Source organism: Papaver somniferum, chromosome 8 (assembly GCF_003573695.1).
Source record: "Papaver somniferum cultivar HN1 chromosome 8, ASM357369v1, whole genome shotgun sequence".
NCBI classification, from domain to species: domain Eukaryota; kingdom Viridiplantae; phylum Streptophyta; class Magnoliopsida; order Ranunculales; family Papaveraceae; genus Papaver; species Papaver somniferum.
Genome location: NC_039365.1, coordinates 62,730,495 through 62,756,933, shown reverse-complemented (window position 1 = coordinate 62,756,933; position 26,439 = coordinate 62,730,495). Strand labels below are relative to the sequence as shown.

Below are 26,439 nucleotides of genomic sequence, written 5' to 3'. Positions count from 1 at the left end.
AATCTTGTAAGCAATTATTAGGCCGACCGAGCGAAGCGAGGGAGGACTCTATATATGGTGACTTTATGTCAATATGGGACATGACTTTTTTTTTCCAATTTCACAAAAAATATTGGATTTGGTTCAACGATGAAAGGACAACACTGCCCGTCTAAATCAAATTTTTTCTCTTTTCCTTTAGACAATCGTAAATAAACTGAAAAGGAAGGGCAAATAGACATTTTCGTAAATAAACCAAAGAGGAAGGACAATAAGGTATTAGACATTTTCGTAAATAAACCAACAAAGAAGGGAAAATAGATATAAAAGCCCTTATGTATCCTATTTTTTTAGGGATATAATTGGTAACCAAACTTTAATATAACATATTTAAAAATCCGTGCCTTGGAATTTTACAAATTTTATCTCGCTGGAAAGGTTTTAAAAAATTCTACGCAATGAGTACAAACAACAATATCAAATTTAGAGTTTTCACGAAAAATTCGATGGTATTTATCATTTTAGGCACAATTTTCGAAAATAAATGTATATCCATTATGCAAACTACCACAAAGGATACGTAAACTTTATGTAACCATATTTTGGTTTATGCATCAACTAATTTTCCTTTGTAACGAACAAAACGATGTACTCCCTCCGTTTCAAGAAAAGCGAGAATTTCACTTTAGGCACAAATTTTCTTTTACAATCCAATTACAACAGTGTTTCCTTTTTTATTTGGTTGGCCTCCCAACCGTGGCAGCGATCATCTACTGTAATCATCCTTTTAGTTTGAGTAAATTGAAATGTGATTTCCACCACACAAAAAATAAAAATAAAAATAAAAATACAGGCATAAAAAAAACAAAACACAATAACAATGGACATTACTTCAATCTTTTCATGACACAAGACACATTGGGTTCACATCTAATTTTGGGAACAGCAATTTTCATGCGAGGCTCGAGAGGATAGAACTACAAAGTCAAAGCCCGACTAATTATGGAATTCTTACTACTCCGTACAAACAATCAACTTAAAAGAGTAATCTTGATCTATAAGCTGCTGAGGAAAGTAATTTTCCTCTGCTTTTTGTAAACACAATATATATACGGGGAATCATGAAATAGAGTAGATTCAGTTTGGTTAAGATGTTAAAAGATGGCTGTAAGATCCCACATCCACTCTAGCGTGGATAAACAATAGCAACAATGAGTCTAGGCAGAAACAAAAATCATCAAGAAGTTTACGAGACACTACAAATTGTGTCTATTATGACTTCAAGAATGGACAGCGGTAAACCTAACATGGCACAGAAGGAAAGGCATTTGAGGTTTTTTCTACAAATGATTCCACACCATAAACCAACACCATCTTCTAACGGATGGGCACCATGAAAAGAGGGCTACCATTCGGAATAGGGGGGAAATTTAATCAATTATTATATTCGTAGTTGTAACTTATAAGGCACCCAAATCACCAGGAAAAAAAACAAGGCGAGTATCTGCATTTTTGTCACCCCGGATGCCTTTTCCTTCCAAAATCAAGAATAAGATGAGCGCCGCTACAGTCATCAAACAAATGTTCTTTGTCTTTGGTCTTCTTCGATCAATATTTACCATTTCGTCATCATAAGCAAAAGTTAGTGAGTGAGAGAAAGTACGGTCTAGCGAAAATCAACAGATATTCCTTACTACTGCTGATGTTCTATTTCTATCCCCAAAATCACACTGCATGTCCGATTTACTGCTCGACACTTCACACTCCATATTTTGAGACTCAGATGAGGAATTCATATCAGAGATAGCCGAAACTGGAGGAGCTTCATTGTCCATAAAATCAGTCAGGTGATAACTCTCACCATTGCAATCTCCATTTGCCACGATACCTGGGACCATCTTCTTGGGATTTTCCTCAACAAAACTGGATTTTAATGGATTACAATTTGAATCATTTGGGTTACTACACTCAATAGTACCATTTTGATAAAGAATACCAGGAGTTTTAGCAAATCCATTGGAGTAGCTCTTGACCTTGCATGAGAGACCAACTTCGCTAGATCCCATCTTGGTTTTCCCTTTTCCATTTTGTGACCTACACCTGTTGTTCTTGTCAAGAAAACCACGAGCAAACAAGGGCTTCCGCTTCACTCCACAAGGGTTGTTATCTCCAGCAGGTTCTAAAACTTTGACTTCAATTCTCTTGGATGAAACAGGAACACTGATGGATGGATTTTTTTCCGAATTCTCCAAATTGGTGTTTTGGTATCTTGGACAACTAGCAGGATTATCCACGTCTAGGGTTTCTCTAGTGAAAATGTAGTCAGTGATAGGAACAGCATAAGATGCATCATTAATGTGATGGAAACCATCCTCACCTGGCAAAGAGCCTCCAACTGAACATTTTGATGAAGTGACCTCTTCTATACTGCAACCACTCATTGCTGTGATTCCCTCCCTAAAACTGCACCCTGCTTCAGGATTAGTTCCTTGAAATCGCTCAGTTGGGACAAACACATTACTGGAAGAAGCAGATGAAGTTTCAGCTGTTTGAGAACTCCGACAGTAATTTGACTCGGTACTAGCAAAATTTATATCCTGTTGACTGTTATTTGGGTCTCTCAAATCAGCTTTAACGCAATCAACATCTAACTTCATATCATTCGCAGGGTCAACTGTAGAAGCAGAGTCTGCTCCAGGTTGGCGAAGAATATCAAATGATTTTCTCGTAGATGTCTCAAACAGATCAATAGACTCAGTAGTGCCGCAGGATTCCACTGTATTGTCTAAGCACTCCTGCACTTCTTTCGCAGCATAAATTGCTTGCTGATCGTCCTCTATTGAAGGTTTCAAGTCGTCTCCGGGGTGCCACTTAGTATTGCATGACTGGCTCATAGAAGTCTCAAACGGAATAGATTCACCAATGCTGCAGAATTCAAGTGGTTTGTCTGAGCACTCCTGCAGTTCTTTTGTAACATAAACTCTTTGCTGATCCTCCTCCATTGGAAGTTTCAAGTCCTCTTCAGGTTTGCATATGATATCATATGATTTGCTTGTAGAAGTCTCGAGAAAATCAATAGATTCAGCAATGGCGGACGATCCAACTGGTTCCTCCGAGCACCCCTGTACGTCTTTCGCAACATCAACTGCTTGCTGCTCCTCCGTCGAAGGTTTTAAGTGCTTAACACAATCTGATCGAGCCCCATTCCTGTTCAACAAAGAAGAAAAGAAGAGCCTTATCATTTTCTCCATCATGATATTTCTCGTCATTGACATGAAAAGGGTAACAAGAAACCTTGCATACACAAACTAGTAAACTTGAAAAGCATTTTGAAAATATCTCAAGAAACAAGGATCAGTGGATCACTACTAAAACTAATTCTGCCACAGCACACAGATAAATGCATGAAAAAGACATCCAACCAACTTCAATCAATGGCAGAAAGACAAGTTGTCCAAAGAGTCACTAGACTAATCAACAGTGAGAACTCAGTCTATTCAATTAACATCCAATCCACAGGATTTCTGTGGAAGATTAATAGTGCTGGTATAAATAACTTGGGTCCAGCTGTTGTTAATTTTTGCAGTAAAACCTTCGTTGCATTTGGATAGAGAAAGGGAGAGAGAGGCGTGTTAAATACCTGCTATACAAGAGCATATAAGCTCCCTGGGATAGTACTTCTTCCAATTCAACACGAAGGACCTGTAGACAACATAACCCAAAAGTGCATGAAAATCGTATCAGCAAGTTTTCTGATATAAATAAGAAATTTGAGGGAAAATTTCGGTATAGCATACTACCTTGCAATCATCTATCCTGTACCAATTTCCATCAAAATCTTTGGTATAGCAAATGTAGTGGCCGAAAAATGACGCGTTCAGCATGTCCACATGCACAACAACAGCATACAGATGATACAAATTATTCCCATTTCCTGCCTCGCTCATGTACGGGTCCAGATCTAACGTCTCCGGGAAAGTTACTCTTTTGTTCAGTTTTCCAAATCTCCCACTCTGACAAGTTAGTTAGAAAGAAACGTTCAGAAACCATGCCTAAAAGATTATCAGATTAATTTCATGAGAAACACATGAGACCAATTCCTGACAGTCTTCTATATAACCTCAAAGTGTATATCATATAATCTAACCAAAGCGCAAGCGCAACTCTGCGCATTTAAATTACATAGTATAATACAAGTTGTGAAAGATTTTCGTATTGGTATGTAGCAGTACCATTAGAAGAGTTTCGATGCTTAGCCTAACATTAACAAAATTAATATGACTTCTGCGGAAGTATAGAGAAGGAATACTAGTGTAGTTAAGACCTGAAATCTTTTAAGGGCAATGGTGAGGATATTCGGAGCTTGACAGATGCTGAGACGCTTCCAGGCCTTCACATAGTCCTCACACCTGTAGAAAGTGGTAACCATTAATCAATCAGAAGTGATGAGATGATATGGAGGCCTATAACATGACTTCTGAACCAGAAGAAATTGTGTGCTTCACGCGTAATGCACAAATAATATAATTCTTATATCAGGATGAAGTTATCTCACGAAACCATAATTGAACAGAATTTTATAGAAGATGTTATTGGGAACAGTGAAACCTAAGAGGGATAATCAACTAGCATGAAGTATTTTGTTCTAAAAATTTTGCAGCAGCGGATACCAACTAATATGAAAAGTCAAATTTTACTGTACATTGTTCTGACGGAAATAGTACAACAGTCCTCGTGCTTTAACTGAGTGGTGATCTATAAGTTTTAGGTTAAGAAATTATCTTCTTCAACAATGGCAGAATCGACCAGATTCCTTCTATGAAGGTATGTATTCCGTTAGCTGATAGCTAAATCTGTAGTCTGTACAGGTTAGGAGTATTGTACATGTAGATCAGAGAGGACTGGTAAAATAGAAGTATTCATTTATACCATACAACCTCTAAAATGATTAGGTGCTTGTGTGCCTTATAAAGAGTAGCACGTGCTAAAAGCAACAGCCAGTGAAATAAAAATCAAAAACAGTTATACGTGCATCAAATAAACTGTTTGGAAATACTGTGGTCATAGAAGCAAGAATAGGTGGTCAAGAACAAGGCAGGGTAAAAGAACTCTCACCCATCACATTTATACAAATTCTCCCCATCAAGCCGCTCTTTGACAGTGAACTGATCCAGGCAATCCTCCAATGATGATGCTTCCCCTTGAATTTCAACAGTTAAATCCATCATATTTTCGTTCCGGTTTGAGATCTTATTGCATTCAGCACATGTAACCTGAAATAAAAGGAAATGGTGAGAGAATACAGAAAGCCAAGAAAGATGACACTGCGGAGAAAGAACGGAAAGTTGTAAAAATTGATGTCCTCCAAAAAGAATTTGTGGATGAGTTTCTTAAAGGCACATGATAAAATAAAACGAAATTACATATTAAGCAACACATACAGTCAGATGCTAAGATATTTGCCACATACGATGATTTTGAGTAATCAACAAACAGAGAACTCAGTAGGACGTCAGAGAACCCTGTTTGATTGTTGATATGCTTAAAAAATATCATAAGCAGCCTCTAACCAGCAGCTTTCATGTTTATCATTTATAAAACTATTTTTATGAGAAGAGTCTCTAAGAATACTCCATTAAGGTTGCTAGATTTTAATTAGATAAACTGAGAAAGCTAGTATCACAATGTTAATCATGAAATACGCCTGTACAATCCATCTTCTAAGTGCTTATAGCATCAAACTAGAACAAGCCTAAACTTCCGCAGCTTTGAGGATATTTCAATACTGCGTCAAACTATACCTAGATTGCCTCGACTATCCTGCCTGAACATTTTCCTTTTTACAAGTTTTTTTTCACGGCATCGCAGTTGTTGTCGACTCTATATACGGCAATGATTTATCATGGCTGATCAAAGGTGATACCATTTAAATAACCTGTCCAATGAATTTTTGCTACTAGGTGAAATGAACATGTGGGAATCAATCAACCCTCAGAATGCATGTTGTTGCTAAATACAGTTATTGCATCTTACTACTCGTATATTAAGAGCAAACGAAGACATATAAGCTCCACATGTGGATTCTTAAGTGGCCTTACCATCATGATGTCGTCAACCATGACGTAGATGCTACAATATCATCAATCAAAACCCTAATAGCCATCAGGTGTGAGTCTGAATGCTACAATATCATTTTCCGAACGTAATTAACTAACAAGGAAAAGTTGCCTTTGTTAACAGAAAATATGAAGTATGACCTGTGATTGGAGCTGACCACCAAAAATGTGCTGAATAAGGGTTGTCTCTAAAGAGCTAGGATGGAGGGCTTTCTCCCCACCAAATTCATCAAGACATACGGACTGCATTGTATCAATTGCAAACCTACAATAAGCAATTGATATTAAGTTAACTATCCTAAGGATTCATGAAAAAAATCCCAAAAGCAAGTTCCAGTTCAAAAACAAAAAGCACAAAATCTAAACCTCATGAACTCATGTGCATCCTCCTGTTTTCCATAGCCAAGATTGCCTCCAATATTTGGTAACCGAGAAAGAATATTTATTGGAGAAAAGGGATATGAACTTTCTAGTGCTCTTTCAACATGGACTTGAAGCTCACACATGAAGCACCAGTCATTCCGTCTGCCTGAAAAACAAAAGAACCAAATGTCAAAGATAATATAAATTCAATACATCCTATGAAAAAGAAACTGAAAAACATATGTGATCTGTTCATACACTGTTCGCGATGCCCTTTCTCTAACAAGTATGCAACAAGTGGCCGTGTGCAAGATAGACATTGTAGAACCACATTAGCAAAGCAACTGCAAAGAAGGGAAAAACAAAACCATTAATCCTTTTCCAGCAAAGTATGTTACAGACAGGGTAAATATATTTTATAAGAGGGTACCACATATACCTGTTTCCGCAATTGAGAAGTCCACAAGGAGGGGATCCTTGCTTGTCCGAGTTGAAAAGCTTTACAAACTCTTCATAAGGGAAAAGAACCTACAAAGATAAGATCAAAACAGCCGACTAAGTAAGGAACTGATTATAGCAGGAGACAACCTTCCATGATAGTTGGCAAGAACCAGCAAGCCATACTTACTTTTTTAGTTCTTTGAAGAACAGCGCTAGATGTATCCCCAGAACCAAAAGCCTTTCCTTTTTGGCTGAAGATTGATGTCCAATTTAGATTCCTTTGCTTGAAATCATTACACTTGTACTTGTGACCACTTCCCCAATGCTTTCTTTGGCAAATTGGTGAGCTATGAAATTATAAGAAAACACATCTTTGATTAATAAATTTAAACTACAAGTGATAGTTAGGCAAGACGTCACCAAAATAATAATAATAATAAAGATGACAGGAGAACAGAAACACAAAAAACAAAACATTCAAATCCATAATTAAGAGTACCAAGTGTGTTGACCTAAACTTACTATTCTATCACTCAGAAATCAAATGCATGTCCAAGTAAATTGGAGCACTTTCTCATAGATGATCACTAACTTGCTCAGCAATTGTAGGAACATCCGTTATTGACTATTTGTATGATTTGTAACCCCCAGCTTAACATACCATTTTTTTGCATCACTAGTGACATGCATTTACCATTTATCCCAAAGAACAGACTTCAGGAATCACATCACCTTGAAAGTTAGAATATAAGTCTTCAAGTTCAGCAAGATATCAGTGTTACTAGTATCATAACGGATTTCTTTTCCTAAGACTCATGTGTTTCTTGTCCTATTTTACCCATAAAAAAACATAAATATATGAATGCTTCCAAAATCAAAGTGGCTCTTGATTAAGGTTGACGATCAACATGAGAATTAACTATTAAAGGTTACATCTTTTTTGGTTAAGTTCTATAATTCCACAAAACCCAAAATTTAGAAACAAGTAAGGCGCCCAAAAACCCAAAATTCTGAAACAAAGACAACGATTGAAAATCAAAAGGTCAACAAATTTAAAAGACTGACTCACCAATATCTCACAGCTTTACAACCATTACACGACTTGGTTGCATGAGTTCCACAAGAAGCACAGGAGAATTTTTCAGCAGTAATCATAATGGTATCTTGAGTATGATTATGTTGTTTATCTTCTTCTTCTACAACTTCTTCGTCGAAAGTAGCGTCGACGAAGAAATATTTTTTGGCTGTATTTTTTACTAAGTGAAGTAATCCAAGGAGAATAATGAGAATTGTAAATAGAAATTGAATAAAAGAATATAGATCGACAGGTATATAACCAGAGATGTGCATCTACACCACTTTCTCCTTAAATTATTATGCAAATTTCTAGGGTTTTTCATGGAAAGAAGAATGAATTTTACAGACTCAACAATACATTAATTTAGAAACTCATCCAAAAAAAATCTTCTCTCTAAAACATCACAAGTTACTATAAATATATTTCCTCTCTCTAGCAAGAAATTGTGTTTTGTTTTGAGTTTCGGTATTATTTTGTTCCTCTGTTTCTCCGCTTATATTTGTTTTTCCTTTTTTTTTCTTTAACGAGTGTCTAGGTGTGCCCCTATCGATAAACTAAAAATGCAACCAGTTTTTGCATCCGTTGAGGCCGGTCATTAGGCTAAGCCATATGGGCTAGATATCTAGCTGCTTGATTGGCCATCCACGTCAGTTAGGGCAACCTTCTAAGTCTTATAGGATGGCTAATCTTGCAGCTAGATTAGAAGACCACGTCAGCGGGACAACCATCTAGCGCCGAACGATTCAGCGTTGAGCGCTTTAAATCTCAGCCGTTAGATTAGAAAGTTTTCTCTCAACGCTAAATGGTTCAGCGTTTTGGTTACTTTTTGAGTGCTGAACGGTTCATCTTTTGAAACTAGCTGCTAGTTGAATTGCGAGCAAATGCTAGGAGAGAGAAGTAGCAGGTACAAGTGTTAACTTTTTCCCCGCACTTATTTTTTGATTTGCAACAGTTTTTGGCCAATCTAGCCCATAGGACTTAGCCTTAGGCCAAGCACGGTGAGACATTTCCCTTGGCTATCCCACATTTGTAGGGAAATCCAGTCACCAGGGTCTTTCATGTAGCTTCAGTGCAGCGATATCCTTAGCTACACTTAAAAGTACACAAGAACCGGAACGGAACCGGTGAATCGGCTTGGAACCGGTAAACCTGTTCTGGAATCGGTGAATCAGCTTGGAACCGGTGTATGTGGTATAATGAATTAGAATATAAAAGAGAAACGGTAGAGGAGTGGGTACAGGGAACGGTTCTAAACCTATTCCAGTTAGTACCGGTATCCAGAATCCCGGTTAATCTTATCCCTTGATTTTATAGATTCCTTTTAATCCTAGCCCTCCATTTCTTTTCATATAGCTTCAACTAATCTAAGCCCTAAACTAATTAGTCGCTCACCTCTTTCTCTTTTTCTTCTTCTTCTACAGAGTTACACTCGCATCCATCTCTTTTCTTGTTCTTCTTATAGAGTTACAGCAGAACCACCACCTCCATCACACACGAGCATTCAAACCCTTCTTCTACTTCTTCTTCTTCATCAGTATGACGTATCATTTTATGTTGCTTTTCTTCTCCAATTTTGATTTTATTCATGAAAATTTACTAAAATGAAACCCTAGATTTTTTTAATTTGAGTTTTTTTAATTCTATTGATTTCATGGTGATAATTTATTAATCAGAAAGTGTATGTTTTCTGATTCTACTATGTTATATCTTTTATTGAGTTTATATTAGATTTTGATTCAATCTTGTTTTTGGTATATGAATATGATTTTTCATTAAGAAGTCTGAATTGGTGAAGAGATTAAGAGGGATTTTGAGATGAACAAGAAAATAGAAAAAAAAAAGATTGTGTTGTTCTATCAATCGAGAGATAAACGAGAAGCTAGGGTTATTCGCTTGTGGTCTGAGAGTGATTTAGGGTTCCTGAGATGAAGAAAGGCATGAAGGGTTTGTTGCAGATGATATAGAAGAAGAACATGGTGAATATTTTGAAGCAATTGAATTATTGATTAATTTTGGGATGGGTTGGAGTCACATTTGTAGTTACAAGGGTTAGTGAATGCAAAGAAGGGATTGTTTGTTGTTAATATGGATTTTGAAGATGATTTAGGCTGAAGTGGTTGTTTCACATGAAATTGAAGATGATGCGGATGTTGATGTTCATGGGTTGGTAATGAATTTGAGATGAGGTTGTTGTTGGTTATGTTCTTGAACTCGGATGAATGGTAGTTTTGATATTCCAGGTAAATACCGGTCTAGAACCGGACGGGTATCATCGGTACAGGTACATTACTGGGACAGGTACAGGTACCCAGAACATGGAACCGGCCATTAGGAGGTACATGTACCAGGGTTTGGGAAAACCCGTACAGTACCAGCCCATGTGCAGCCCTACTTCTTTTCTCGTAAAAGTAAGGTCGTTCTTGTTGTTCTTTCGGAAATGACATTTTATGGGGGAGAGTTCTTAGTTGAACTTGTGCTTAATTGTCAAATCTTTGTGGGGAGTGCGGTTGTGGAATATTCTAAGAGTTATGTTGTATCTTTATAAACTCCTTTATGAATACACTAACTTTCTACTATGTGAAATCATTATGATCCCGTAGTTTTCGTACCTTTGCCAATTTATATTGACAAAAAAGGGGAGAATTATTTGGTAGTTCACATTACATACATATGGTTTACAGATCATTATGTAAGGGGGGGTGGTTTTCAGTGTGTGATGAAGTATTGACTAAGGGGAAGTGATACATATCACCATAGTATTATTGTTAAAGTTGTGATACAATTGAACTTTGATGTTGTGTAATAATACTATGACACTGTATGACAATAATTGAGAACAATTGTTTTCTTATTGTTATGGCTACGGATATTCAAAGAATGTTGAGTTAAACACTTTCAGAATCGTTGGAGTACTTGAAGTGACGGAGAATTCAAAGAATGTTGAAGAACCAAGGAAATCAAGCATGTTGGATGAGAAGCTACAAATTTTATCTGTTTTGTAATCCATATGTATTGATAGTTTTGTCACTAAAATTGACAAAGGGGGAGATTATTAGAGCATTGCTCGGTCGAACTCGCAAGCGTTGCTATCTCAAGCTTGTTTTCCAAGTTTAGGTGATCAAAACTATAAGTCTTGATTTCTAGTCTACTTATAGTTATGTCTCGGATTAGGATATAATGTGTAGTTGAGCTTTAGACTTCACGACGTTTATCGATTGAAGACGAAGATCTACTGAGGAGAGCTTGGGGGAACTTCATCAACAAAAGGTATGTGGAGACTAAAACTTATATATCACTCGGAAGTCTATTCTATTCTATTCTATCTCCTAATGAGACTAAGTCGTATAGCTGTATAGACTTTTATATGATACACATTTGATATTTCGAGCCGAGTTTATCTCGCTTATCTATTTCTCGAAATATTTGTTGGAAATTTTTTGATCTGGCTACGTTCATCATTATTCTTGACGAGTTTAGTTGGAAACAATTTATTTGTGGGAAACTAAATAATAAATCAAAAGATGATCATGTGACAATTGCCTTGAAACATCTTACATGATTTGTGTGAGACAATCATTTGATGTCGACTCGAAAGTTTCGTAATGATCATTCGATCACTTGAAAATTACTTATAAGCTAATGGTATGTGTGAGATAGCCATTGTCGTCTTTTAAGGATGTTTCAATGATTGAAATGGGAGTTTAGAACAATTAACTTTTGTCTGGATACAACGCAGTATGCATACCCGTATGCAAACTGTTTTGGTATGATTCAGGTCCAGAAAGCTTGTTTGCATACCAGTATGCGAACGATTTTAACGGTTAAAGTCCGAGAACCAAGTTTGCATACCAGTATGCGAACGATTCTACCTGAGTTAGGTCCGAGACTGCTGTTTGCATACCCGTTTGCAAACGGCTGGACAAGACCAAGTCCGGATACTATAGTTTGCGTACCAGTTTGCAAACTTAGTTGGTTAAGTTCTAAAATCGGTTAACTATGTTTTCGTACTCATGAACAAATACATTAATAAATTAAGGAATGCAATATTTGGAAATCATGGCTTAATGTTCATGAATTGATTTCGGTATAAATATTTTGTACAATTACGAATCAATCCTATTTTGTTTCAATTGGTTCATATATATTTCTATGAGATAGTGAACAATTGACCAACTCTATTAGTAACATAATTAGATTCATTTTATTATCTTTCATGGTTGATTGATCATCATATTTGATCTTGAAGTGTTAGATGAATGTAGTTAAGACAAAAGTGTTCATATGGCTAACTTCGGTTAACTATTGTTGAGCCAACTCAATATACACGTTTAGGTGCGGTTACCCATATCTAAATGAAAGTATGTTTCATTTGTGTGTAACAAGCTAAGACCATCTAATGGTGGAGAGATATTGCTTTGGTTTTAAGAAAACTTAGCTTGAATCTTAAATCAGGTTTTCATATAACGGTGAATATTGAACGCTTTGTTACTAAGCTAACATAGCTTTGATTGAAAGCAAACCCTGATTTGAAAGACTATATAAGGGAGAACTCTAGCAACTGGAAAACCTAATGCCGACACTTTCCTGTGTCCTAGTTGCGACTAGAGTAGATTTTCCTTTAACCTAGGTTTTTCCAAAACCATTATAGGTTAACGACTTGCAGACTTCATTTGGGATTCGTGAAGCCAGACCCAACTATTTTCTCTATAGTTGCGTGTACTGATCTTGCTTGTTCTATCGTATTGAGTACTATATTCTTTAAGATTTTCTCGAGATTTATCTCCGATAGGTAAGATATAAAAAGACAAAGCTCTTCGTCACATTTTTTGTGATTCCGCAATAACTTCTTCTACTACCATATAGTTAAGTTATTGTGAGGTGATTGATATTTCTAGGATGCTCATCAGGAGTATAAGAACGAATTATCAATTGGCTCATGTTCACCTTGATTTATCAAAAGACTGAACAAAAACTTCGTAGGTACTTCTGTGGGAGACAGATTTATCTATCAGAATAGACTTATCTGTGGGAGACAGATTTGTTTATAAGTCTTCGACTTTGGTTCATAGCGACTCTTAGTTGTGGGTGAAATCAGCTAAGGAAATCAAGTGTGTAGAGTCTTGCTGGGATTCAGAGGTGTAAGGAACACGATTGTGCCTTAATCGGTGTGAGACTTGGTTAGGGCTCAACTACATTCCAGTCCGAAGTTAACTTGTAGTAGGCTAGTGTCTGTAGCGGCTTAATACAGTGTGGTGTTTAAATCTGGACTAGGTCCCAGGGTTTTTTTGCATTTGAGGTTTCCTCGTTAACAAAATTTCTGGTGTCTGTGTTATTTCTTTTCCGCATTATATTTGTTTATATAATTGAAATATCACAGGTTGTGCGTAGTTCAATCAATTGGTAAATCCGACCTTTGTTTGTTGGATATAAATTGATTGGCACTTGGGCATTGGTATTTGGTACCGTCCAAGTATTTCTCACATCAATCAGGTTCATAGATTTCTATTTGTTTGATTTGCTGTTTGATTTGATAAAAATAGATATAACTCTTTGATATCTTTCTTGTTTGAGATCGCTTTATAAGCTGGTGATCTTAGAATAATATTGGAGTTAGTCCATACAGATTTCCGAACGAACTATTCGGTGTGGTTGTTATACCCTCGCTTTTCAGTTGTTGTACGCTTTTTTATAATTCATACTAGAAAACAAATTGGTAAAGGAAAGTGGTCATAAAGAAGATTTAGCTTGTTTTGAGAAGTATAATCTTGGTAACATCTTCAATGGTCTTGGCGAAGGATTTGACACTCTTGCAAGGATCTTTTATGCTAACATCCATGATGTTATAAATTGGCATTCAAGACTATGATAAATAGGGAAAATATTCTTGTTGATAGAGAGTTGATTTCGAAGATTACTAAAATTCCCTTGGGTAATTTTTATCTTCCCAGACCAAAGGGAGAAAATCCATCTTGTGAATGGTCTTTGTCGCAAGAATTTTCATTATATAGAAGGGAAATTTCCTACCCAAGATCTTAGTATTGCCTTGAGGATCTTCGGTAAACTTGGCATTTCTAATCTTTGTCCCCACACGATCGAGAACTCTAGGTGGAGTCGTTAATTTGCGGAGTTGGTCTATTTCCTTGAAATGGGTACTCAAGGTCTTGATATTTGTGGATTTATTATTCTTCAAATGGTCTCAATGACATCATCCAACAAGAAGTTAGCTTTCCATGATTAATTGGGAAAATATGTCGTGAACATTCCATTGCTCCCATTGGCAACTCTATTGGAACTCCCAAACCGGTTCGTCCAAGTATTATCAAATGTATGAAGATGAATTTCTACAAAGGACAAGGATGTGATACTCTTGAGGGTTCTTGTGATCTACCACCTTGGGTATTCTTCAACAAATTCACAAGGGTGTTTGTAAGGTCAATTCCAAGGTAAAACGTGTGCAAGAAAAATTATGTGTGATCGCTACAAAATTCCCGAAATCAAGCCTTCTTAGTTTCATTTCATCTTAATATCAAGGAAAATTCTTATGAGAGTTTATTCTTATGTTTAAGAAGGATAAATAGGGTTTGGTATAATAAATATTGTGATTACACATAGCTATTTCCAACGTTTTTCATCTTTCAATGTTTTTAGATTTATTTATTTAAATTCTAAGTTATTTGGAAGATGATTTTGCAGTATTTAATCTTACTGGTTTTATATATTGAAAATGTCTTATAAGATATATATGTGTTTATATTCGTGAACAGTATTTGTAGCTCATATATGCTCAAAAGTTAAGTCTATTATGTCTTTATGCAAATATTGATAAAGATAGAATGAACTTTGTGAGAAAACTCCGCAGTATTGATGTTACCCTGATCCACTTTTATGTAAAAGTATTGTATTTATTCCGCAAGTTTTCTTATGTTGAACGTTTTCGGTTAAATTAATCATAAAGGTTCTCTTTTTATTAGTTTACTCGATGACATTTTGGACATTAACAAATCGCGTCCAAAGAAATCCTTCTTTTCTCGTAAAAGTAAGGTCGCTCATGTTGTTGTATTGGGAATGACATCAAATGGGGGAGAGTTCTTGAATGAACTTTTGCTTAATTACCATATCTTCGTGGGGAGAGTGGTTGTGGAATTTGAAGGGGTTAACTTGTATCTTAATAAACTCCTTGATGAATACACCAAGTTTCGACTATGTGAAATCATCGAAACAAAGTTGGATATGTTTTCTTTTTAGTCATGAATTATCTTCTGTGAATTCATTATGATCCCATAGTTTTCGTACCTTTGCCAATTTATATTAACAAAAAGGGGGAGAATTATTTAGTAGTTCACACTACATACATATGGTTTACGTATCATTATGTAAGGGGGAGTGGATTTCAATCTAAGATGGAAGTATTGACTAAGGGGGAGTGATACATACCACCGTACTATTATTTCAAAGTTGTGATGCAATTGGACTTTGATTCTATATAATAATACTATGACACTGAATAACAATGATTGAGACTTTTGTTTCATATTGTTATTGCTACAAATCTTCAACAACAATGATGTTGAGTTGAACACATTCAGAATAGATGGAGAACTTGAAGTAACGAAGAATTCAAGGAAGTTGAAGAGCCAAGGAAATCAAGCATGATGGATCAGAAGCTACAAAGTTTATTTATTTTGTAATCCATATGTATTAATTGATAGTTTTGTCACTAAAATTGACAAAGAGGGAGATTGTTAGAGCACTGCTCGGTCGAACTCGCAAGCGTTGCTATCTCAAGCTTGTTTGTCAAGTTTAGTTCATCAAAACTATATACTTGATTTCTAGTATACTTATAGCTATGTCTCGGATTAGGATAGAAGTGTATAGTTGAGCATTAGACTTCATGGCATTTACCAATTGAATAAGAAGATCTACTGAAGATCTTGAAGGAACTTCATCAACAAAAGATATATGGAGACTAAAACTTATATATCACTCCGAAGTTTATTCTATTTTATCTTCTAAAGAGACTAAGTCGTATAGCTATGAATATAACACAGTATGCGTATCTTGTATGCAAACTGTGAAGTTCTGGTTCAGGTTCGGAACTCTTGTTTTCGAACAATGTTTGTGAATGGGTTTAACTATTAAAGGTCCTTAACTATAGTTTACGAACAACGTTTGCGGACGACTAGACTTGGTCAGGTCCGGAACTGTGGTTCGCGTACTCTATTTGCGAACACAGTGGTTAGGTTCTAAAATCAGTAAGTATGACTTTTCATACTCATGAACTCAGATTCGTTTGCGAACTTAGTTTTCGAACTAAAGTCCCTGGAACTTTAATGAAATAAGGTATGCGAACTTGTTTTGCAAACCGTGGCATTATGTTCATGAATTGGTTCTTGTATAAGTACTTTGTACAATTAGAAACCAAACCGAATATGTTTTAAATGGTTCATATATATTTCTATGAGATGATGAACATTTGAACAACTCTCTTATAGCACATTTAGATTCATTTGATCATCATATTTGATCTAAAAGTGTTAGATGAATATGGATAAACTATAAGTGTTCATATGGCTAACTTCGGTTGACTGTTATTGAGCCAACGGTTAAACACGTTTAGGTAGGGTTCATCCATATCTAAATATAGGTATATTTCATTTGTGTGTATCAAGCTAATACCATCTAACGGTGGAGACTTATTGCTTATTTCTAAGCAGACTTAGCTTGAATCTTAAATCAGGAGTTCATCTAACGGTGAATATCAATTTCTTTGTTAATAAGCTATCTTAGCTTTGATTGTAAGCAACCCTGATTTGAAAGATTATATAAGGGAGAACTCTAGCATCTAGGAAACCTAATCTCGACACTCTCGAGTGTCCTAGTTGTAAAGTAGAGTTGATTCTCCATTAACCTAGGGTTTTCCAAAACCATTATTAGGTTAACGACTTGAAGACTTCATTTGGAATCGTGAAGCCATATCTAACTATTTTCTCAGTAGTTGCATATTCTGATCTTACTTTTTATATCATATTGAGTTTAATCTTCTCTAAGATTTTCTCGAGATTTATCTCCGATAGGTAAGATATAAAAAGTAATTATAACAGTTCTTCATCGCAGACTCTTGTGGTTCTGCAATAACTTCTTCTGTTAATCAGTTAGGTTATTGTGAGGTGACTAATATTTCTAGGCTGCTCTTCGGATGTGTAATACCGGATTATTAGTTGAGTTTTCTATTCACCTTGATTTATCTTATGACGTAATAACAACCAGAATAAACTTATCTGTGGGAGACATATTTATTTATAAGTCTTCGACTGTGGATCGTACCAACTCTTAGTTGTGGGTGAGATCAGCTAAGGGAATCACGTGCGCAAAGTCCTGCTGGGATTCAAGAGGCGTAAAGAACGCGATTATACCTTAATCGGTGTGAGACTTGGTTAAGGCTCAACTATATTCCAGTCTGAAGTTAATTTGTAGTAGGTTAGAGTCTGTAGCGGCTTAATACCGTGTGGTGTTCAAATCTGGACTAGGTCCCGGGATTTTTCTGCATTTGCGTTTTCCTCGTTAACAAAATTTATGGTGTCTATGTTATTTCTTTTCCACATTATTAATTGAAATATCACAGGTTGTGCGTAGTTCAATCATAGTTGATAAATCTGACCATGTTTGTTGATAGAACTTGATTGACAATCGGACATTGGTCTTTGGTACCATCCGAGTTATTCTCATATCAATCAGTCTCACATATTTATATCTAGTTAATTTACTGATTGTATTGAGAACGAGATAAATCTCTTTGATATCTTTCTTGATTGAGTCTCACTTCTATGTCGTTGCTCTCGGAATTATATTGGAGTTTAGTCCATATATATTTCCGAATGAATTAGTTGGGTGTGGTTGTTATACCCCTGCGTTTTCAAGGATCACATAGGAAAATTGGTGATTTGAACCAAATATTAAGAAATAATAAGAAGTAGACACAAGATAAATAAGAACACAACCACAACACAAGATATATGTGGTTCACCTTTATAGGCTACATCCACGACCAACACCACCAGAAAGATTTCCATTAATCAAAGACCATTACATGCTCTTTCCGCAACCCAAAGAGTTAACAAGACATACCCGAGAACACCATCGAAGAAACCATATAAACCAATTTTATAACTATTCCTCAAACCAGCCTCATGTCTTCTCTTTTATACCTTCTTCATAGCTGCTAGTAACAGAGGAGAAACATGGAAACACTAAAAACTTGGTTTAGGGAAAATATTTAAACCTTAAACACACTAGAACACCAAAATCCTCTCTCTACAAGTTTTTCTCTTACACCGATATTAACCTTCACGGTAGCACTCGACCCTCCCAACAAAGAGACCATAATCCTAAGCACAAAGATTTACCACTCTTCTAGACTGGATATCTACAAACCTACAATTCTAGTCATATATATAGAGAACACAAACTTGGCCACCAAGTATTAATCTCCTATTAGTAAATTAAACTCTTTCGTAAACTCTATTAAACCTAGATTAGGAAATCCACCTCAATGTAGAAACAATCTTAAAATAGGAAACCCACAAGTTTTCCTAACATTGACTCATCATAAATTTTAAGATATTTATTGAAAAACTTGGTAAGGTTATCATCATATCATATTGTTCCGTTGCGTTGCGTCCTGAATATTTGTCGTTATTACTGTTGCTAAACTTGTTGTTAATTCTTTCCTAAGCTTTTGAAGATCTTCCATAGTAACTTTGTCTCCCATGGTTAAAAACACAACTTACTAAATAAAAGAAAATTAGGATTGCGGAAGCGAATTGTTAAGGTACTATTATACATGAGAACCTAGAATTTTGGCTCTAATACCAACTAATGGTGAACAAACTAGGATAATGCTATACAAAGATTGCAGAGGGTTGCGAAGGGAAGAATAAAAGACAAGACAGGTATGAGAATAGAGAATTTATACTTGTAGATTAAACGTAATAATATTCAATAATAAAATGTCTTGAACTTATAGACACGAGTCTGTTTATATATGCATAAACAGATTCCTCTAATAACTAGAGTTCTAAAAGTAGACGTACTAGTAACAGAAAATTCAAAGTAATCTAAACTAAGAAATAACAGAAAACAAAAATAAAATAAATATGGAAATGCTATGTCTGTTCATCAGCCGGATGATCTACAATAGAAACCGAACCAACTATAGGATCGTAGACCAAGATCATTGGTATCATCACCCAACACTTTACCACTGCGTTAATTAAAGTGACATTTTCAAAAACACTTCGGGATTTACTTTGTACGATCGGTTTTGGAAAAAATTGGTAAATCCTCAAATCCTATATTAAAATTTTAAATACCACTCTACAGCCATGGTCAAGTACAACATAAATAAGACACTTATAATTATCTTTTATGCATAATTACACAATGATCCGGATAAAACATAAGTTAACCTTGAATAATATAAAAATTATTCAATATAGAATATTCTTAAACAAAGGTTTTACACTTATATAACCATTCGTAATTGTAAATCATGACAAAATGGTTGTAACTAAAATAGAGTAAAGTGGACTGATTTGGTTTCATGTGCAAATCACTGCCCCCGATCGGTTTTTGGCATTTCAATCCAATCATCTAGATTGCTTAATTTGAAATCATGCACTGTTCCTTTGATGGTGGGTTGTCTGTATAAATATATTTGTTCATGAACAAACCGATTTTAGGTACAAAAATATTATGATGTTTTGGATATGATTGTATCAGTTTGTACCGGGTAGGTCGGTTTGGATGATCCACATAAAATTCTAACTACATGTATAAAAAATGGATTAAGATAATTATGAATCTCTTTCGAAATACATCAATAAAAGCTCCAAAATAGTACATACACGGGAATTTGTTGGTTTTCTAATGATACATATCAAAGTAACATAATTAACTCTCCAGTAATCACTGGAATGAGCTGAAGACAACATTACGAAATATACATACGAAATATAAATTTCACAACCTCGACATGCATTCATTGTATTAGTAATAAATGGGCGGCATAAACCCACATAATAACAAGTTTCGACTCTTTTTGATTCTTCAACGATTATTAAAACGTCTGGTACCTTGGTTTTACACATGCTAAACAATAACAAGAACTTAAATGAAACTTATGTTAAATATATATATGATTCAAAAGTTGTAAAATGTATCAAAATAAATATTAACGCGGAAATAAACTAGTAGCGCAACATCACTGACTTGTCCACATGCTCACCGGCTAGTTCACTTGGCAGTCTGTTACCTTTCTCCCGATACACCAAATTACATTTGACAAGTAGTTTAAGAACTATAAAATTCATATATATATATAAACATGAGTTCTGGTACTGAATATGATATTAAAAGTTATCATTACTCAACCTTGTTCATAATATTAGATGTCATCGCATCGCTAACCATTGAACATCTCCAGTGCAAGGAGTCAAAGTCATCCTAGGTGGAGATCTTATTAATACCTTTTTTATGGGTCATTTCTCAATGATAAAAAAAAGAGAGAGAGAGAGATAACTTTTTACTTAAAGTTCATCTCTAATCCTCAGGGTATTATTTAACAAACTTTATTTAAATTTAAAGACAAAAGATGATGTGGACTTAAGACCCAAGGTCATGAAGAAAGTTTAATCTAGACTTTTACCTTTACCTTCACCTCCACTTAGCCATGTGAACTTTTTTATGACCTTGAACCTTATTTTGGAGATTAAAATTTGGTGGAAAGGGTCTTAAATCCTATGTGTCATACTATTTTGAGATCTTTACCCATTGCATTGAAGATGGTCCAAGTGCACAAAGTACAAATATTTTTTTTTTTTTGGACAATCAACATATTTCAATTCATTCAAATCAAAATCGTGATTACATGTTCGCTTACAAGAATAACAAAAACATCAAAATACAAAATAATCAAAACCCTAATACAAATAAGGACATCAATTACAAGTAGATCGGGAAGAGAAAGAGCGATAAAAAGCAAAGATATCTAAAATAATTTTATGTATAAGGGAGAGATGATGGTATACCCGGAAATAAAATCCGACCATTAATCTGATTGTAGTCTTCTTCTTCGATAAGAGATGCTCCTAATACAAAGGAGTACTTTGCCCATAAATTTGTCGATCCACACGAACATGGATGCCGATTCAAACCGATGTCGTGATGAATCGTTGATGTTTTTGAATCAGGAATAGCAAGCCACGAACCAGCCATTAAAATTTGAAGAACTTGCCCCATAACGACGAAGAAAAATCATCCCAAAACGACGAGAAAATATGTCAAATGACACAAAAAACGATGTAAAAACATCTTATTCAATTACCTACTACAAAAAGACTTTAAAATAAAACAAATCCTTGCTCAGATCTGGTCCAAAAGGACCAAATCTAAGCAAGACGGCTCTAGGATTTTTTTTTTCTTTTGAGAAAGAGAAGAGTGGGTTACTCCACAAAGTACAAAGATTGATACCCACGTCTCATATACCATCCATCAGGAAAATCTAGTAAACATTTAATTATTTTTCTTATTACGGTTATATAATTTGGTAATTGACACTACCAATTTTTCATTTCATATGAGGTATTTGGCTTCTTGAACTGTTTACTTTTTAAAATTAACCGGATAATAAGTGAAAAGTAAGACCGGCATTACTATAGTACAATGATAAAGTTATTGGATGATGACATTAATGACCCGAGGTTGGAAAAACACCACATTTTTTATCGATTAAAAGAAAGTGACATCAATGACCTCGAAAACACGTCAAATTCCTTATCCACCAAAAAGAAAAAGAGTAAAAGGTAACATTTGCATATGAAACACTCGTATATTTCAAAGATAACATAATAAGCGTGATTTGTGTATCAATTACAACAAACACTGTAAGTTTAAGTTCATCTATCCTACAAATCTTGGCGTTGTGTTTTGTGAAGCTTTCTGTTATATCAAATTTTCACTATATTTTGAAGTAAGTTACCTGCTATGTTGACATAGCAGGGTAAAAAGAACGATTTTTTAGGGTTGGATTTTCTTCATTTTTCATGGCCGCAATCTCTTCGTCGCCATCTCTGAGGTCAAATCATAGAGATCTAATGGTTAAAGATTCACCTGATGCGAAGATTAAAGGTGGGTTTGAAGAATTTCCACAATTACCAGCTTATTCTTATGGTTTATAGAGAAGATAAAGGAACAAGTTTGGGACATGAGAAATGGAAATTTTCCCTAAAGATTCTAAGGTTTGAAGAGATGTTGTTGTTGTTGTTAATAAGTTAACCAATTCGCGGGTCATTGATGATAATAATTGATTCCATTCCTTCTTTCCAATTTGAAGATGATATTAGGTTTTTCCAAAGTTTTCTTATTGGATTTTTTGTTGGTCGATGATATTCTTTTAGCTTTGTTGAATCCTCTATGAAGAAATTGTTGAATCTTAAAGGTGATCTCAAGATAACTATTCATGGAGAATCTGTTAGAGAATTGCTCGGTTGAACCCACCAAGCGTTGGTATGTTAGGTTTGGTTGTCATATTTTAGTTAATCAAAACTCATGTTAAGAGTCGCTTGATTATTTACTAGAGTTAAACTTCATATAGGTTAGATTGAAAGTATTAGGATATGAGACATTACAAGTATTGCGAAGTCTTGAAGATGTGAAGAAGCAAGGAGCTACAACGACAACAATCATCCTTCCACTTGAGGTTAGTGATATTTGACTTGAACTGTTTCATTCCCTAATTTATCTTTCAAGTCGTGCATATTGAAAACATAACTTCGAAGCATGTTTGAACTCTATATAGACATAGTATTAAGGAATACAATACGAGCTTTATTGCTTAACTATTAAACTTTGTAGATAAGACATCTCCATAATCATTTGAATGCTATTGCGATTATGTATGGGTATAAGGTGAGGATTTCATCCTAGGGAACAATGTTTACATGTGTTCTAAGGAAGTAAGTTCATAAACTTGTTTGTGGACTGAAAAGGAAATTGTCGGGAGTTATTGGTTCTGTTATTCATGGCATATCTTATGAACAACCAATATGTGTGATAGAGTATAACCGCTCACAACTTGTTGTGTTCTTGGTAGAACTATTCACAAAGTATACCAATCCTTGGGGAAAGGGATCTTAAGTAATCTTGGTAGAACTATTCACAAAGTCTACCAATCTTGGTAGACTTTTGTATTAGTATAACTTTTATTAGTAAAACCAATATTAAGTAATCACTTGGTATGATCAGATTGTATGTGCCTTGGGGAAAGGGAACCCATCCTTGTTGGAGAAAGGGAACCGATCCTTGTTGGGGGTAGGGAACCGATCCTAGTGAGGGAAAGGGAACCGAACCTAAGGGGTGCAGTGCAATAGGGAACCGATCTTTGTATGGGGTGCAGCAAGGTTTATAGCAGAAAGGGAAGTGATCCTATGGACATGTGCAACACATATGAGTTTAATACCATATATATGTGTGGCACCGATCCTATTACCTAGTCAACCGAATCTTTGGGAAGCTAGTGTGACTATGCGTAGTACTCACATGGAGGTAGAACCGAAACTTGTTTTGGTAAAACCGTAAACCCATGAGTGTGATTGAATGTTGGTTTGATCAATCACATAGTTCTTGAATGTCAGATGAACCAATTCTAAACTTGTTTGAAAATGTGGCAAATCGGTTTCAAGGTTGTAAGTGTGAAAGAGAACTTACAAAGTAAAGATGTCGACAAACTTCGAACACATGCTGTGAATGTTTATTTCTATAATTGTTCAAAGATATTCCTTGAAGGCTAATGGAAGAGAATTCCAAGATCGAAACATAAGTAAGTTAAGAATCTTTTAATTAAGGTTATTAATTTAACTTTGTAGGGAAATTATGGAATTAGTAATGTGCATTTACTAATTAGATTTTCCGAGAGATTTCGATTGTATTTTTGGACAGAGCATTTCCAGGAATTATGAAAACCGAATCTGTGCATTTATGAATATCTTGAGAATATTTTCGGTTTTGTAAATTCCTTGGTGTCCAAACTTCCTTGTCTATAAATGCACGAAGTTTGCCTTTTTAGAAAACTAATCCTTCGTAACAACAAACTTCCTCTTTTGTCTTTGTTACTGGTGTAGCCGCCTATCGGATAGGAGAGTAATCTAATTAGGTGAAATCTCTTACGGCCGCTCGTTTTAAAGTCTTCTTTGGGATTGATAAGCTCTAGCGCGACCCGTTGGTGGGAAACTAGATAAATGCGGTTTATCTTTGTTTTCGATTGATTTGATTGACTAACGGTGGTTGAAATATGATTGCACCTAGTTTGTTTATTCTTGAGAATCTTCTCTTCTGATATAAGATTCACTCAAACTAGTTCAGAGTTTCGACAGGGATCTTTAGACTGTTGTTAGTTCTAAAGACGATCTTGTAATAATCCATTGTTAACAGACTCCGTTCTGTGCATGATTGATCACAAGAGATTAAAGTGATTGTGTGCAGGTGTTTATTGAAGATTTAAGAAGGTTTGAAGAAAAAGAAGATATTGAAGATCTGACTTGGGTTTTATAATATTTGGTGTGCACAATACTTGTTTGGGAAAAGAGGATCCAATTAATAATCGGTTTATCCTTGTTGATTAATTGAGTAGATCGGCATCAACACGATTCTTTGGATTAAACAGTGTTGTTAGCTTAATCTTAACCGATTACCTTTGGGTGGTTGAACATAAGATAGATATAGGCCCGACGAAGGAGTTTATGTTGAGATAAACGGAAGAGCCTTTGTATGACTCATATCACTTGGTTGAATAGATTTGATACCAAACAGATTTCTTGTTCCTTTACTGTTTGGAATACGAACCAAAGGGATTGTTCCAAGTACGTGACTCATTCACAAGTCGGAGGCGTGGGAATACAGACGGAACTAGGTATACTATAGAGTTAGGTACTTGGTCTCAACTATACGAAGTTAGGTGTAATTTTGTGTAGCGGCTTAATCCTGGGAGTATTCAATTCTGGACTAGGTCCCGGGGTTTTTCTGCATTTTCGGTTTCCTAGTTAACAAAATCTTGTTGTGTCATTTACTTTTATTTTCCGCATTATAATTGTTTTATTATAATTAAAGTAAATTACACAAACGTTAATTCCTATTTACTTGATAAGCAATCCTATTGTGTTTGGTTAAGTCCGAACCTTTATATCAAGTAAACATACTTTGTTGTTGTATTGTCTCGATCTCGTATCCATAGACGATCACACGTAGTGTGAACCGATTAGTTGTATTGTCTCGACTCAGTCCATAGACAATCACTTTCGGAGAAAGGACTTATAGGTAGGAAATTTTTTAGCTTGAGGTATATTTGGGTACCCTCGCCATTTCAATTGGTATCAGAGCAGGCAAACACGAAAAGATCTAACAATCTGTATTTGGTGCGATCCAACCTATAAGAATTGAATCTATGTCCGATTCAGCTAACGTTATGCAAGAGTTTGAATGCTCAAATGTTGAATATGTTAATACTTCATTGACTCATGATCCAGGAGTAATGAAAACATCTATGTCTTTTTCTGAAGAAAAAGAAGATGCTGATAAAGAGTTGGTAAAACTCCTAAAGCCAATACAGTATCTGTCTTCTAAAGTGTCTATTTTAAAGACAGAGTCAAATCTTCTTGAACAACAAGATGATATACTTCTTAAAGGAAGTTTGTTTTCAGAAACTGATAAGCAGCTGTGTACTGTAAGTTCACTAGTGGAACATGACAATATTAACCATAATGAGTTAATGGGAAAACAAACTAATGTAGGAAAGAAGTCAGATTCTGTTGACTATAATGAGATTAAGTTTTTCAGAAAGCTTGCTGAAAAATATAATCTTAAGGATAATATCTATTATCCATCTGCCGAAAAGATCGTCAGAGATTTCTTGATTCATGAAGGTGCTGACTCTAAAGGTCTTGAGTCTTTTCAAGACAAAGGAGTTATATTAGTTAAAACAAGGATATGTGATTCTAATCTGGAAAATCCCTTAACTAATATATAACATTGTGATTCCATATGTCATATCTCTCACAAGAATTATGATAGATGGATTTCTGGAGATAATCCTTTGACTAGTATCCAGTCAAAACCAATTGTTGTCAATGGTGACAATGACTATCTCTCTGGTAGTTGTGATAATCAACTCTTATACACAGAAAGGGATGATTTCAGATCATGCTTTTTTATAGTCGATCAACTGTCTAAGATTATATCCAGGAAATAATTTCATCAGATGATGATGTCACATTCCAAAAAATTCTTGGATCGGTACAAGAGTTCTGCTTATCACATCACTCAAAAAACTTCATGTCACAATTATGGTCATCAAGATGATTATTATGTTAATTCAGATCACGCCTGCTGTGACACAGTGATAGAAGTTTATTC

At 35.2% G+C, this 26,439-nt stretch overlaps 1 protein-coding gene across 3 annotated transcripts; it reads right to left on the bottom strand.

Moving 5' to 3' along the window:
• Positions 1 to 1,087: 1,087 nt before the first annotated feature.
• On the bottom strand, positions 1,088 to 8,463 carry LOC113301354 (ubiquitin carboxyl-terminal hydrolase 18-like). 3 transcript variants are annotated; one of them, XM_026550117.1, is made up of 12 exons: positions 7,969 to 8,463; positions 7,087 to 7,246; positions 6,898 to 6,986; positions 6,717 to 6,802; positions 6,462 to 6,624; positions 6,237 to 6,360; positions 5,095 to 5,252; positions 4,304 to 4,388; positions 3,780 to 3,992; positions 3,620 to 3,681; positions 2,357 to 3,186; positions 1,088 to 2,275 (listed from the first exon to the last, which is right to left on the bottom strand). In XM_026550117.1, the coding sequence occupies exons 1-12, from the start codon at positions 8,247 to 8,249 to the stop codon at positions 1,656 to 1,658; spliced, it is 2,871 nt and encodes a 956-aa protein (XP_026405902.1). In that variant the 5' UTR covers positions 8,250 to 8,463; the 3' UTR covers positions 1,088 to 1,655. The 3 variants fall into 3 exon arrangements, with proteins under 3 accessions (XP_026405902.1, XP_026405900.1, XP_026405903.1); XM_026550118.1 differs by having other exon boundaries at positions 2,187 to 2,286; XM_026550115.1 differs by having other exon boundaries at positions 1,088 to 3,186.
• Positions 8,464 to 26,439: the final 17,976 nt, after the last annotated feature.

Excerpts from the sequence above, each read along its gene's own strand:
- LOC113301354 (XM_026550115.1), bottom strand. The coding sequence starts at position 8,249 with ATGCACATCTCTGGTTATATACCTGTCGATCTATATTCTTTTATTCAA. Across the intron at positions 5,253-6,236 it reads GTGGTCAGCTCCAATCACAG|GTTACATGTGCTGAATGCAA; the intron begins GTCATACTTCAT and ends CTTTTATTTCAG. Across the intron at positions 3,187-3,619 it reads TATATGCTCTTGTATAGCAG|GAATGGGGCTCGATCAGATT; the intron begins GTATTTAACACG and ends TTTGTTGAACAG.